Source organism: Perna viridis, chromosome 2 (assembly GCF_037379345.1).
Source record: "Perna viridis isolate PV_CMFRI_1.1 ecotype Kerala chromosome 2, ASM3737934v1, whole genome shotgun sequence".
In the NCBI taxonomy this organism is placed as follows: Eukaryota; Metazoa; Mollusca; class Bivalvia; order Mytilida; family Mytilidae; genus Perna; species Perna viridis.
The window spans coordinates 65735882-65751488 of NC_142446.1; the positions used below are offsets into that span (position 1 = coordinate 65735882).

Genomic DNA, 15607 nt, shown 5'->3' on the forward strand with positions numbered 1-15607 from the left:
TGACTGGTCTTTGTCCCTGGATTACATTCTTTTGATTACCGCTATAACCCTGGTTCCCTTGATTACTCTTTCATACAGGAGATGTCGGTCATTAATGTGTTTTGTATTGTTAGAATAGATTTTAGTTTTATTTTAAAAAAAAATCGTCGTTCAATTGTCAAAGGTTTTATTATTTTGTTGTTGGGGCCTTCCCGAGCTTACTTATATATGTGTGGTTACACTTGTTGATGTTTGAAAGTATTTACTATTTTGTGTTTAGGTTATACGCTGATGCATTTGTTATATTGCACCATATCTGTTTTTTTTTCTGACAAATAGCCACACTGCATTATCAAACTGCAGACTGACACCATTCCTGAGAAAATTGAATATCGAATTAGACAAAGGTCTTTTTTATATGCCATCCACGTCCGATGTCACGAGGTACTAACCGTACTAAAATATGTTAAGAAAAAGATCAGAACACATTTTTTGTTTAATCTAGCGGTCACTTTATAGTTCGTTTAAAATTCGGTTATTTGTTTTCCGTTCAGGGTATTATGGGATGGGAATTCTTCTGTGACTGTCTCTCATGCATTTCAGAACATCAACATTAATGTATACAAAATGGAGCAATATTTGCATAAAACTGCTACGCCAGAAAGGTACGTTGTTCAAGACGCTAAAACCGAAAAGGTAAGTTCTAGAGGGTACGTTGTAGAGCATTGTACCGAAGGATACGTTATACATTAAAGAGTGTATACTTTAGGCATAACGGTCTAATAAAAAAAACCATTTTATCAATGATGCTGAAATGCATGAAATTTTGACAGATACATCAGAATGGTTTCGTGGTTTGGTCACCCTTTTGTTAATATGTTATATGTGTGTATATCGTCGTGGCTTCCAATTGTAAATTTGTAAGAGAATATGATACAGAATTCATCCAGGACCTCACTGGCATATTCAAATATGAGGCATTTAAATAGATAAGATATAACTACTCGAGATTATACAATTTTTTTTTATTTTTTGAATTTATATTTGAATTTGTATTTAATTAAATGAAAAGTAAAAGGCTCGGTAATTCATTATTTAAAAAATGAGGACGACCTCCGTTTTATCTTAAACTCAAATAAATTACAGGGTGAAATGTAAAAGTTCTTAAGAAACATTTTTTTTTACAAATAATGCTATTATTTTTGTCCCGAGTCCATAATGTATATTTCATTCGGATAGAAAGTTGATTTAAAATTGAAACAATTTTTTACTTACGTCCTGAACAGTGATGTCATTCCCGCCCCTAAAGAGCAATACACTTTTATCGACAGCTAATACACAAACCATTGAATTAGCACCTGCTTGTATATCAAGTCTGACTTTATCGCCTGGTAAAGCCTTTCTTTTGTTGAACATAATTCCAACCTTATAAAGAAAATCAAATTCTAACTATTTAATTTAAAAAAAACTGTAAAATAATTATTTTTTCACTGTTTTGTAGTAATCTTTTGTCGAAAAACGATTTAAAAATCATTGAAAACATGAAGATCTTACAAAGTTTTAAAACTCTGTAAACATATGCACTTTAAGAAATTGATTATTTCATACAAAATAATGTTGTTTGCTGTCGTTGACTGTGTAATGTTTAAGCATGATCAAAGTCGTAAAATTGTTTTCATTAATATTTACTATTCAAAACATTAATATTAGATTAACATATTTTTCAATCAATTAAGAGTTACCCTATTCTTGAAAATATCATCCACTAAGATTGTGATTGCATCTGCTACAATCTCTCCAGATCTTCTAGTGTAATAAAGTAATAGTTTTGCCGATGGAGCCATTGTGTATTTGATTTTCAGCCGAACTATGCTACTTCTTCTGTACAAACGAAATCGCCCTTTTGTTACTATTGAACCTTTAGAAATCACCTAAAATTCGAGAAGGTAAATTATTTTGTTAGACAATACCGCTTGTTTTGATCTGTTTTGACTGTTAGGCAATTGAATAATCAAAATATATAATCAAGACGGTCAATACTTCATTAAATTGACTCATTGCCCTAAGAATAAGTTAAGATGTCAACGCAATTATTTTGGTCAATTTATAACTTACTTCTAACATTATAAACAAAGAAGTTATCTTAATATCGTATTTTCCTGCTTGCACTTGTGCAATCATTTTAATAAATGGACCGATTGTATAGTTTCTGTAGATTGTAATAGTTCATTGATTATGTTAGCAGCAAACCCGATAATATTTCTTAAAAATCGCCTCTACGTTCTATTACGGGTTTTCGTATTATGTAAGAAATTTTAGTAAAACCGTTATGTTGTTCTATTGACATTCGAAATGTTTCGCCTGCACAGTTAATAAATACATACATGTATAGTTTCACAACCGGTAGCAACGGTTTGAATTGTTTGAATTACAAGGATTAGAATAATAAATTTATTACCGACCAAAGGGACGAAATGCTCATGAACACCTATGAAATTGAACGTATTCAAAAAATTATTGGTACGACACCAGTATAATGACGGTTTAGGTTAATAAATTGAAGAACGATTATTCTGAATCAGCTACTGGTGGTACAATTATCCAGCAGCAACGTTATTGAATGGATTGAATTACCAGGAATAGAATTATAAATTTATTACCAACAAAGAGAACGAAATGCCCATGAATACCTATAAAATTGAACGTATTCAAAATACCATTTGTATGACACTAGTATAATGACAGTTTCTGCCAATATATTGAAGGACGATCATTTTAAATTAGCTACTGGTGGTACAATGAACATTTATGTCATTCGCATTATGGACCTGTCGCGGAATTTCCACCATGATCCAATGACCTATTTTATAATGTGCAGGATGTTGACGCCATTACATATTTATGTTGGTTCATATTTGTAAATGCAGTTCCCATTTGTTTTTTTTTAATAAAGGTTACTTCTGATAATCATATACATGTATTTCAAATATTATTATTAGAAAAATTGAAATAATGGTTCTTCATGTTAAAAAATTCTGAGTAAACAGTTTATTTGACATTATTATTCATCGAGTGATTGCAAAAATAGTACCTACCTATACTAAAATAAACATATTGTCCGTGATCAAGGAATTAATTCATTAATAAAATAAGAAATTGTCAAGTTAAAATAATGGTTCATTTTAAAACAAAAGCAAGAGTCAAATATCGAGAAATACATGTGTGACAATCGGGAACACCGAGAAATTGTTCCTACTATGCACTTAGCCAAATAGTTTAAATGTATAAACTTTTTGTGTCGTGAACCTAATAATTAAGTACTGAAATGTATTTCAAATAGTTGTCCATTTATTACCCATTAAAGATTTTCAAATGTCAATTTCTGCTATTTCTTAGTTCTCCATCCACATGAAGAAGGTAACTGTCCTCGAAACGGTTCCATTTTGGGGATAAAAAGTCTTCAAGGTTTTTTTCTTTAAGTGAAGATTTGATCTATTAATATTGAAATAATGAGAACAAATACATTTTTATATCTTTTAACCCGATTCTACAACTGTGGTATATTGACGCTTGACATACACTTCTATATTTGAATTAATTAGAATATATTAAATAATTACCTTATAAAATGCGTATCGTACATTCGACTCTGTTGTTCGTATGTTGAGTATGAGATAACGGTTTGGCTAGAAAAAATACAATGAACAGTCATGTGTTGAAAGAATATTTGGACAGATTGAGGGTAATTTATTATGGAGAACTTCTGCTGAGGGAGAGGAAATATATTTTAATAATGGAATGATAGATGATATTCTTCTTCGATATTTCACTCTTGAAGTAGGAGAATTTTGATAATGGAAATACTGCGATGCAAGATAACGATTTAAACGAATTTTCGACATTTCAGAAAAAAAAATGGTACATAATTAGTTCTATACATATTTATGGGCAAATAAATTTGTGTTTAATATAGAAATAATTTTGGGATTTTCATTGCGTGGTACGTCTAATATATTGGACAGTAAATAACACAATAAAACTTGAAGAAAGTTTCTTACATTGGATACATTCATGCAATAAAATTTAAATACTAGAGTTTAGTCGACAAATTTCAAAATCGGTAAAACAAAATTTCCATCGCAAGACTTGTAGTTTACCCATACCGTTGGTTTTCTGCTGTTGACTATTGACACTTGGAGGTAACTGTTACTCGGTGATCTTGCTCTGGACAAATACCTATAAGCATTTCCTTTCCGGTAGGATGCCTATTTAAATCGCAGAAACATATAAAACCAATTACAGAATAGTAATTACATGCCTGTTATTTAAATGATATGAAATTCATTTATAATCACCATACAAAACATTTGTATAATAAAATAAAACATAAAAACAGGCAAAACAAATCAAATCCTGAAGTTACATTTTTAAAGTAAAATAAATAACTCGATTTAAAGATATTCAAAGATTTCAAAATAGTTCAACATGTTAAATTGTCAAAAGCAAAACTATACTTTCCTCTCTTATGTACATTTGCAGATTTACCTGGACAGTAGCTCTTTCTGCACTTAGGGGGAATTCCACAGCCTCTTTTATGATTCCATTAGATGGAATTTGAACGTATTTTGTTAGCAATATGCTTTCGTTTAGTCGAGGTTGAGGTCGCCAGCCTATATCAATGCGTGGTCCCAGTGCGCCTATAGACCCATCCGGACCACGTTCCCCCTTTTCTCCAGTGGAAATCTTTGTGCCTTTCTCATTCAGTATATTGGATTTTAGTTTCTCATAATACTTTACTGTTAATTTTATCTTACCAAGCGGGGGTTCGAGCGGACTTTCGTCCCGTTTTGTTACCCGCAACTAAAAAATAAAATGTCGAACTTGGACTGAACTATATATTTCGATGGAACTAATAACTGGTTGCAGTTGTTAACAAAATAATACTAGAAACTATGAAACTATAAAAATCCCAAACATATATGAACGACATGAATTGTCATCACTAACGGTCAAAACTAAAATTGATATCGATATAAATGTCTACTTTGCTCTCATATTTATATTATTTATATTTTACTTTATTTTGTTTATTTATGAATTTATCTTGTTTGTGTTTGGTTTAAGGTCAACAGAATCATTAATATCCCAACACAAGCATGTGTAAAACAAAACACGCATTGTGTTTCCACGGACAATACAATTTTTTTAAAATTCAAACCGAACCCTTGTTGGTCTTAGAATCTGATTCGATTTCTGTAATGGTCTCACTAACCACTTCTAACGTTTCCATTACTTTACATGTTAAAAAAGTAATTTTCAAAGTCTCACTGTGAATTCCCAGGACAAATGACATCTTAAAGCTGCATACCGTTGCGAAGCTTGGAAAATAAGGCTTCCAAAATCATTATGCTAATGGTACAATCATAGTAGAAATTCTTCACAAAATTTACTTGAATAAATAATACTGAAAATCCACATTTTTACCTGTTGTGCTAACTGACAGCATGGAGGCAAATTACTCACACATGTAAACAATATTCATACACTTGTGTAGTTAATTACATATATGATTTTAAAGTACACATTCTCAGCTTTATTTTGACTACTTTTAATCATAATACACACAAATAATGCACTTACAATGCATATGTCTAGGTTCAGTGTGTTTTTGGTACTACATAGGGGGGTGGCCATTTGACCCGGAAGTGGTTAGTGAGACCTTAAAAACATTTTATGAGTTTTTATGGTTTTTCTTTTTTTACATTTTATGAAAGCTTGTGGTATTGTGAGTCTAATAAGACCAAAACTATCAAAATCAGACATAGGACTACAAAGAAATAGTCATTTTTATATCATGCCCCTCAGTGATATTTTCCCTAAATTACTAAAAAATTACAATTTTAACTAACTTGTCACACCAAATTGATACCTATGATAATTCAAGAAGTTGTAATAGTAAATATCATTTATCATTATGAAAAAAGAACAGATTTCAACAATTTATATCATACCTATTTCATTACTGTGTGATTCTTAGTCTGTGCTGTGTGACTATTTGAGTACTTTGAATATCCCAACCAGTGACGTTGTGTATTTCATGGATGACGTCAAGTTATGAGTCACTGTTACTGATAAAAATCTTGTTGCTATGTTGTTTTTTAAAATACCTTGCACAATGCACCTCTTAAAATATAGCCAGATTACCAATATCACTATACTGGTTTTATGGGAAAATGGAAATAATGACCAGGAAAGGCAATTTTCCTCAAATTATGCATTTCTCTGAAATATGCCATAATTTAATTTATGGTCTCACTAACCACATCTAACGTTTCCATTACTTTACATGTTAAAAAAGTAATTTTCAAAGTCTCACTGTGAATTCCCAGGACAAATGACATCTTAAAGCTGCATACCGTTGCAAAGCTTGGACAATAAGGCTTCCAAAATCATTATGCTAATGTCACGATCATAGTAGAAATTCTTCACAAAATTTACTTGAATAAATAATACTGGAAATCCACATTTTTACCTGTTGTGCTAACTGACAGCATGGAGGCAAATTACTCACACATGTAAACAATATTCATACACTTTTGTAGTTAATTACATATATGATTTTAAAGTACACATTCTCAGCTTTATTTTGACTACTTTTAATCATAATACACACAAATAATGCACTTACAATGCATATGTCTAGGTTCAGTGTGTTTTTGGTACTACATAGGGGGTGTCCATTTGACCCGGAAGTGGTTAGTGAGACCAATATGTACTTTTGTACTTATACAGGTGTTCGATTTACTATTTAAATTAATATCAAGGGGTTTTGAAAAGTTTCTGATTTAGACTGAATTTGGATTATTGCGGGTTCAGTTCGGACTGGTTTCACTGTATTTTGTGATATTGTATTCTTCATGAAATTTGTAGCCTTGCTTTAATACAGAGTGTCTATATCAACATTTATTGTATTGCCGACAGTAACTACGTTAACAAATTTAAATGTACCTGAGATATTAGACATTGAAGCATTGGGAAATATGGAGGAAACATGAGGCAAGGAAGACTGGGAATCGGTATGAATTATACACACCTTGTTAGTAAAATGGTTTGTACATTAATTATATAATAATTAAAACATCAAAACATTGTAGTAAATAACTTTAAGCAATACATTGATTTCGTTACATGCATAATCCGTGTTTATTTAGCGTTGTTGAGCATGGGTCGAGAATGATATAAAGGGAATAGGGTAACAGTGGATGGGTAATGGGGCAAAAATTATAGAAATTAGGCAATAGAGGATTAGGATTGGGTAGGGGTAGGGATGGGAAATACGGGATGGGAATGGATCAATTGTAGATAGGAATGAGGCAATGGGGTAGTGAGAATTAGGCATTGGTGGACTGGAATGGGACAATTTGAAAAGAAAGAATGGGGCAATATGAGATGGGATTAGGGCAATGGAAGATGAAAATGAGGCAATAACGGATTGAAAAAGGGCAATAAGTGTTGGGGATGGGGCAAAATGGAATGGGAATATGGCAATAGGTGATAGGAATTAGGCAATAGGTGATAGGAATTAGGCAATTTAGAATGGGAATGAGGCAATTTGGTAGGGAAAATAATAGATGACCATTGGGAGCATGGAATGGAAACAGGACAATAAGAGATGGCTATTGGGTAGAGATAATGGGCAATATGGGATGGAAATGGGGCAAAAAAGGATGGTAATTGGGCACTATGGCAAAGGAACGGTGAATGGGGTAGAGGCATATGGGATACGGATGGAGCAATTGGGGAGGGGAATGCGACAATTGAGTAGTGTGAATGGGGCTATAGGGGATGGGAATGTGGAAATTGAAGGGGAAGGGTATAGGGCAATATGGGATGAAAATCGGGCGACAGGAGGTGGCAATGGGGTAATGGGGGTAGGGAATTAGGCAAAATTGAATGGGAATGGGCAATAGGGAATGAATGGAAATTTGGCAATATGGGATTAAAATGGGGTAGTTGCGGATGGGAATGGGGCAATAGGAAGGAGGAATGGACAACATGGATAAAATAAGACTGGAATTTACTTAAAAGAATTGTTACACTTATCGGTTAAAAGGTCTTACAATGATTGTGTATGTCAATCTTGGTTTGAATATTCGAGGCATTGACGATGAGAATTTCAATAGTTCCGGCGTTCTATAAAGAATTGTTTTTGATGTATCGTTGGCAGAGATACCGGTGATTCCCTCTGTGACAACCGCTGTTACTCTGATATTATAACCCAATTTGAAGACATCGCTCATCAATACTTTTACACTGGCAAGACCATTTATCTGAAATGAATTAAAGGATTTTCAGGTAATTTTGGAAAACAAATCATAAGGCGTCATGAATTTGTGGATTTGTTTTGCATGGTCGAAGACATTATTTTAAAACTTTGTAAAGAATAGAATTAATTGTAAATCTTGAGATATATTTAAATGCCTACGGTAGTTAAAACATCTACACAAAATTACTTATCTTTCTAAATATATGAGACATATCCATTTGATTCGAATTCTAAGTATTTCAACAAGTAATTTTATTTCTTAGAGAAATACACATGTTGTATTACTAATTGGTCCAACCATAGATGGGCCAAACGGCGGACATAAAGTACTTCTTAAAAAATTCGACAAAAAAAAAGAATCAAACCTTGAATCGTTTATTAATAGCACCTGACGTTGTCCAAGGTTTTTGGATCGTTAGATTACAAGTACCTTTTACTGGTTTACCAAATGTGTATCTGTAAAGACAAGATTGAAAACCATGCAAAATAAAGGTAATTTTTAAGTGAATTTCTTTATTAGAATCAGGTATTAGAAGAACCGTAAGGAAAAAGCACACACCTCCTTTTATGAAATATTATTCCAAATAAATTATGAAATGTATAAATGGTTTTAAAGAATAATCAAGGGAACCACGGTTATAGCGGTAATCAAAAGAATGTAATCCAGGGACAAAGACCAGACATGGAAAACACAACAAAGAAACTAAAGTAACTAAAATCATACATATAAAGTAACAAAAGCAAATGAGCAACTCGAACTCCACTATAAACTGGAAGCATGGACCACATGCACCGGTAGGGTAAAGGTCAGTAATTCTATGTGTAAATTATATCAAATGCACTGCAATTTTATTATCAAAAAGAAATAATTGACTTTTCTCCAATCATTGTATGTTACTTAGAAATCTATTCTCTGCATTCTCTTTTGCTTGATTTTTATTCATTTAAGCCCTAACTCGTTTAATAATCTACAGCAGTTGTATAAATATATAAACATCAGTCTTGTGTGAAGTGTCTCAGTGATGAAATATTTACTTATATAAATATGCTTCTCCTCCTTTGATTTATTTAATTAAATGTCTATGATCTGGCTCATTTTCTACATCCTCTGACCAAATTGTCAAATCTACATCAGTGGACCATAAACTATGTACTCACATTGTCAAATTCCTGTGTATATTTTCCTGATCATGATTTATTTCTCCCAATTATTCTTAAAATGTATTTATGTTAATATGCTTCTTCTCTTAGGTTTGGTAGAATTCATGTAAATTTCATACGAACTATTGCATTGTATCTGCATTATTAGCACATAGTCCAGTAGTCAATTGGAGGTAAAATGAGTTTCTCACGGCGTGTACTTTTTGTCATAATATGATTTAAATATCTTACTTACTTCGCTGAAATTTTTACCCTGAAAAACGAACTATTGCATTGTATCTGCATTATTAGCACATAGTCCAGTAGTCAATTGGAGGTAAAATGAGTTTCTCACGGCGTGTACTTTTTGTCATAATATGATTTAAATATCTTACTTACTTCGCTGAAATTTTTACCCTGAAAAACGTTTCTGTGATCAGTTGGAATGACGGCATTATGACGCTTACGTCGAATCTTGGAAGAACTGAAATAATAAATGTTAGGTAATGTACTTAGCAAATAGAAAAAAAATATGTATATTAAGAGGATATACTAAAAGTGTGTTGAACAGGAATAATCTATCGAGTTTAAAATAGTATATACATGTATCACTTCGATGTATTGTGAAATCTAGGAGGTGATATTTTATCTAGAAAATAAGAAGTTGATAACAAATTACTTATTTTCTGTGGTTTCGTCGCATCCTGTGAAATTAAAACAAGAAGGTTTCTGGGGACGATTGATGATTAGTGTTTTTTTTACCTAGTCTAGTTTTACTAATTTCCGGGTTGTTTACGGCGTTTGCATAATGGTGCTTGGTTAAGGTCGTTGGTTCTTCCTTGGTGTGAGTTGTTTATACCTGTCGTGAAGCTACATTATTGTAGCTAGATTATTACTGGATTATACTCACTTGCAATATTGCGGATTCAGTGTGGGGACCAGGACCTTCAATAAAAGATGTCATTCCCGATATTTTGTGGGAATTCATAATGCTAGTGCTTAAGTCTTTTTGTATGAAGTCTTGCTTCCCTTATCGTCAGTTTTAATATGTAATCTATTAAATTCGATTTGCGACTTTTTGTACAGTGAACTTCGTTGTGTTCACGTGAGAACCATGTTTTGGAATTTCGAAATTTTGATTCTAGTTACTTTATGTTCTTTGTTGTGTATGTCTTTTTTCCATGTCTGGTCTTTGTCCCTGGATTAAATTCTTTTGATTACCGCTATTACCTTGGTTCCCTTGATTACTCATTGATCACCACACAGCTGACGCATTGGTATTTTATGACGTATTGTTTCAAGCTTTCGCTTTCTTTTTTGTTTGCACCTTTTTTGTTATTCATACTTGTATTGTATCTTGCTTTATAATCCGTTACTGAAAGTCTGGATACTGAATCTTACCATATCGTTCAACAGAAAACTTTTTGTCTAACTTTGTTCTCTACAAAATAAATAAAGACTTATTTTAGATACTCATTTTCTAAGCAGACTAAAAAAGCGAAAAAAAATAGCAAAACTATGATGTAAACTTATAGATTTATGAATGTTATCGCTGATTTATGGTAGAGGCTAATGTACGTTAATTTGTAATGGCAAAAAACGAAATGTGATACGTGCTACAATGTATCCTAATAACAAGAAAACGCTTTTGTTTAATTTTTTTCGTAAATCTGAATTAACATTTCATTATTTTGTTTTCAATTTGATTGCCTGTGTACTTTCATCTAGCCTTTTGATCTTGAAAAGGGAGAAATGAACATTTTAAACTGATAGCTCTTTTATGTTTTAGATCAAAAGATATATGAATCATAATAAATGCTGCAAATATATCTCATGAATATGATTATCATAAATTTCTGCGAGTAATACTCTAGATATTTTAAGCTTGTTTTAAAAAATAAAAAAAAAGTTACCAGAAGGTGTATATTCTCGTAATTATTTTTGCTCGGGAAATATAAAAAAATAAGTGTTCGCAAAACTTGAGTTATAGTTACTCACTCCTTGTTTAACGTTTATTTTCCAATTTCCAAGATTTGTCAGCGTTGATAGTTGAAATGACCCTATATAAACTCCATAAGCTGGTTGAACTTTCAAACTTTGTTGTACTCTATTTCCCTTCGGATCCTAAAATTACGTGTCACTAAATAGAATCTATCGTGATTAAAATATATATTAAACTTATAATTTTTGTGCAGGAACAAAATTATACACAAACCAATGACACACGTTCTATTATACATACATGGGAAATGTTTCAATCGGTGTAATGCATTTAAAAAATCGGATGTTTTAGATAAATCATTGAGGAGTTATTCACTGCTACTTTCAATCATTGTATATCAGTAATCAATTATAACACCCGGTTGGTTAAACCTTGACCATATGATGTTTAGAAAACAAACGTATTGATTTTCTGTTGATTGCAGTCAGTACCAAAATTCGAACTGCGCTACAGCTTGGCGCGTTATTCCCCGTATACAGAACGTAGCAGTGACTTTGACATATTAATGTATGATTCTTCCATGCAGTAAATGTAATTGTAAATAATTGTGAGGAGTATATCACAAAATACCGTGTCTGTGGGATTACATATTAAACAAGATAATGTATTGAGATGTTATATATGTATTAAAGGTGAAATATGTTCACATTGCCATATATACACAACAGGTGAGTTAAAGTGTGTGTATGAATGAACCGGGTGTTTGCTTACTTTGGCATTTTCTGCATAAATGAAAAAAAAGAACAACACAGCAAAAGTCAGGTCAGTTTTGATATATTTTTATATAACATTCATGTAACTTCATATCAAGGGGATACTATGATTTAAAACTGTTCTAGATACACAGGTTTGTCTATAGTTATGCAGAAAGTATTGGTGAAATTGAGTCAATACTGGCCGAGAAGTAATAATTAACCACAAGCCTAATTAGTAATACCGCTATGTAGATGTCCATTGCATCATTCAGCACTTTGAGTTTTGAGTCTGTTCCCAATACTCTGTACTGCACTACAAACGTAAAAGAAAACTCATATATGAGATACAAATGTTACTTAGATAAGAAGCGAGTTTTTAAAGGGCGATTTATACTTCAATTAAGACATTCAGGATGAATTGGCAACAAGTACGGAAACATTGTAGATCGTTGATTGCAATAACTACCGTTTAAATGTATACAAGAAATATTTTATTGTCTCTTAAAAGGCTGATAATGAGGGTAAAATTTATCTCGCAGAAGTTTTTGTTCCAGTTTAATTTATATTACCGTATGTATGTCAAAAAGTATCAAGTTCGTTTTGAATCGACAATGGATAGTTCAGATTATATACTTTGAAATTCCCTATTAAAGCAGCACAAATCAAAGAGTTATTGAGTTTTTACCTAAATCGCCTGGTTTGTAAGCTGCCTTGTCGGTCTGAATGAAAATTGATGATGCTTTCCATGACACACTGATTCTTGTGACTGTTTTATCAAAGTGTAATCCTCCAGTCGCTTTGACTCTTATTCTATAATCGCTATTGTACTTTATGGTGAGTGGGACCTTTTGATGTACATGTATATGCAGTAAATATAACATATTCTGAATACGCAACATAAAAAATAAAGACACAGCTTAGAACTTGAATCTTTTGTAATCATCGTTAAATTGAAATATATTTTAAAGTAGTATTTCGAGGCGACGGTTTTATTTTCTTTCTTTTCGTGGTAACCGTCTGACGCGAACGTTAATTTGTCGCGAATACAGTATTTGTATGGTAAAAACTTCCAATTTTAACGTATATCGGGGTTGGGGAATTAGACATGGGGGATGTGGAATGGGAATAGGAATAGGGATGTTGTATAGGGGTGGGTATTCTGAATGGAAAAGATGGGCTAATCGTCTAAAACCTTTATTGATATAAAGAAATATATTGAATTTGGTTAATAAAAATAAACTGTTTAAGAATTCAAAAATATAAAACTGAATAATAATAAGAAAAAACTTAATGGGGATTGTATTGGGTAATGGGGATTTTTGTATGGAAAATGGGATGGTATATGGTATAAGTGGGAAGTTTATACATGTTCCATTACAAGAGCTCATCAACACAGTGATGTTAGTTTGCGATGATCAAACTTACAACTAATTAATGAGCGCATTTGAGATGATACTAAAAATACAAATTACCAGTTTACAGTTTTCAGTATTAACTCTACAGTAACTGACTTTATGTATGAAAGAAACAATACACTTACCTTTACTCTTACTGTTACTGGTCGGTCTACAAATTACAGAATATTCTAGATAATTTAGACAGATTACAATTACTAGTTTTTATATACAAAATATGTTCCTGAAAGTGGTCATTATTTTACATTATCACACCTCATCATATAAATGCCGCATTTTCATTCGTGCAATCTCTTTTGAAACTACATATCCTTCATCTAATATATTATATATATATACAGTGTTATCATTATTGTCGATTCTATCTGACGTCTTAAACACTAAGGTACAATCAATAACTGATCATAACGTAGTCAGTCTATATTGTAAAAAAACTTACAAATATTGTTAAAACACATATAATGTACACTGCTTAAGTTTAAGAAATTCACATAATTGACTGAATGAAATATGTACATTCGAAAATAAACGACTGATCAGAATAACTTTTATATTGCTTCTAATACATATTGACGTATTCACTATTTGTTGTCTACTCGAACAACATCAGAACATCATAACTATGAAATAGTTGTTCAAACATTCTATATAATTACAATTCACGAAAATAGTAATAGTGGAAAACGAATATAGATACAATTTATTTAAAACTAGTGTAATTTTATTTTGTACGCGACAAATAAGATGTCATTATAGGCAAAAGGCAGAAAGTAATATCAAGGGTACCAGAATCACTTTTACAAAAAGTGATCAAGTAGTTATTGCATGTATCAAAATGAACCATGTCCTTCAAAGTAACTGCTAGTTCCAAAGAGTCAGAAGGCCTATATATAAGAAAGAGGAACCTAATAGATTTTACATAAATCTTACAACGATAGAATTTGACTGCTATTGTTGATTGAATGACTCTGTTGTTTTTGTCCATGAGTCTCAAGTTTACAAGGATTGGTTTACGAACTGATATGAGCGCAGTAATACAGACAATGGCTTCTTCTCCTGGACGGATTTGACGTGGAACAGTTGTTATATAAGTACTGAAAAAATAATTTCATCATCTTGTTTCAGCTATTAGAATTACTCGATATCTGTCAAACTCCATTTCCTCATTGTATGTAAAAGATACATTTTCGAACTATGTCCATCTACAAGACCTATTATTTTTATGTAGTCTGAGTAAACGATGTAAATATAAATGTCTTTGGCAGTGTAACAGATGCAGGAATATACATGTACACTAAAAAGAATATGTTTGTAAGTTTTATTACCGATTCAATTATTTTTGCAACAATCTATAAAGTACTGACTGACTTGTGAACTCAAAGTATATCAGTAATAATTGAAAACAAAACAGTTTAGACCAATGCTCCCAACAATTATCAATTTATATGAAATGATTACTTACTTCCCACAACCAACCAAACCAACAACAGACAGCAGACAAAGAACTAGTAGATCCATTTATTGTCTCTCTGTTGTAAAATAAACGTAATAAATACTGAGAAATGTATGAGACAAATAATCTGTTTTGAAGAAAATGACTCAATATTCAGTGAGCAAACTGTCTTCAAATATCCTAAAGATTATTCCGAAAGAAATGTAAGTACTAAGATTCATTGAATCTTAATAAACTTCTTTTATCATTTTGTTTAATACGCATGTATATATTGAAAACCAAAGACTTTCATAAGGATTTCTAAACGAAAGTAGTATCATATACACCTGTATATATATACCAAAACAAATTACCCTCCTTTCAACATTAACACCACAACTAATGGCAATAAATTAAATATCAGGCTCGTTTGATTTGTTTAAAATTTATTTGATAGTTGATGGATCCAACTGTTTAGTTTACAAAATATAGATTATGAATACCCATATACATTTTAGTTCATGAAATGAAAACATACCTGTAGCTGTAGTGCCTCTCTCCAAAATACTAAAACTTACAAGACATAATAAGCTTTATACTCTATAAAATAATAACAAA

General features: G+C 31.8%; 1 protein-coding gene across 1 annotated transcript in view; it reads right to left on the bottom strand.

Moving 5' to 3' along the window:
* LOC148626526 (CD109 antigen-like) overlaps positions 1 to 15607 on the bottom strand; it is a 39947-nt gene extending 24340 nt beyond the window's left edge. Inside the window, exons 1-16 of the mRNA XM_088570575.1 lie at positions 15528 to 15607; positions 15020 to 15086; positions 14488 to 14651; positions 13683 to 13708; positions 12828 to 12987; positions 12385 to 12455; positions 11444 to 11569; positions 10847 to 10886; positions 9845 to 9929; positions 8671 to 8761; positions 8100 to 8309; positions 4525 to 4839; positions 4143 to 4244; positions 3600 to 3665; positions 1722 to 1910; positions 1255 to 1404 (exon numbers count right to left, since the gene is read on the bottom strand). Of these exons, the coding sequence (XP_088426701.1) occupies positions 1255 to 1404; positions 1722 to 1910; positions 3600 to 3665; positions 4143 to 4244; positions 4525 to 4839; positions 8100 to 8309; positions 8671 to 8761; positions 9845 to 9929; positions 10847 to 10886; positions 11444 to 11569; positions 12385 to 12455; positions 12828 to 12987; positions 13683 to 13708; positions 14488 to 14651; positions 15020 to 15075 (1851 nt within the window). The 5' untranslated portion in view covers positions 15076 to 15086; positions 15528 to 15607. The remainder of the gene's footprint in view (positions 1 to 1254; positions 1405 to 1721; positions 1911 to 3599; positions 3666 to 4142; positions 4245 to 4524; positions 4840 to 8099; positions 8310 to 8670; positions 8762 to 9844; positions 9930 to 10846; positions 10887 to 11443; positions 11570 to 12384; positions 12456 to 12827; positions 12988 to 13682; positions 13709 to 14487; positions 14652 to 15019; positions 15087 to 15527) is intronic.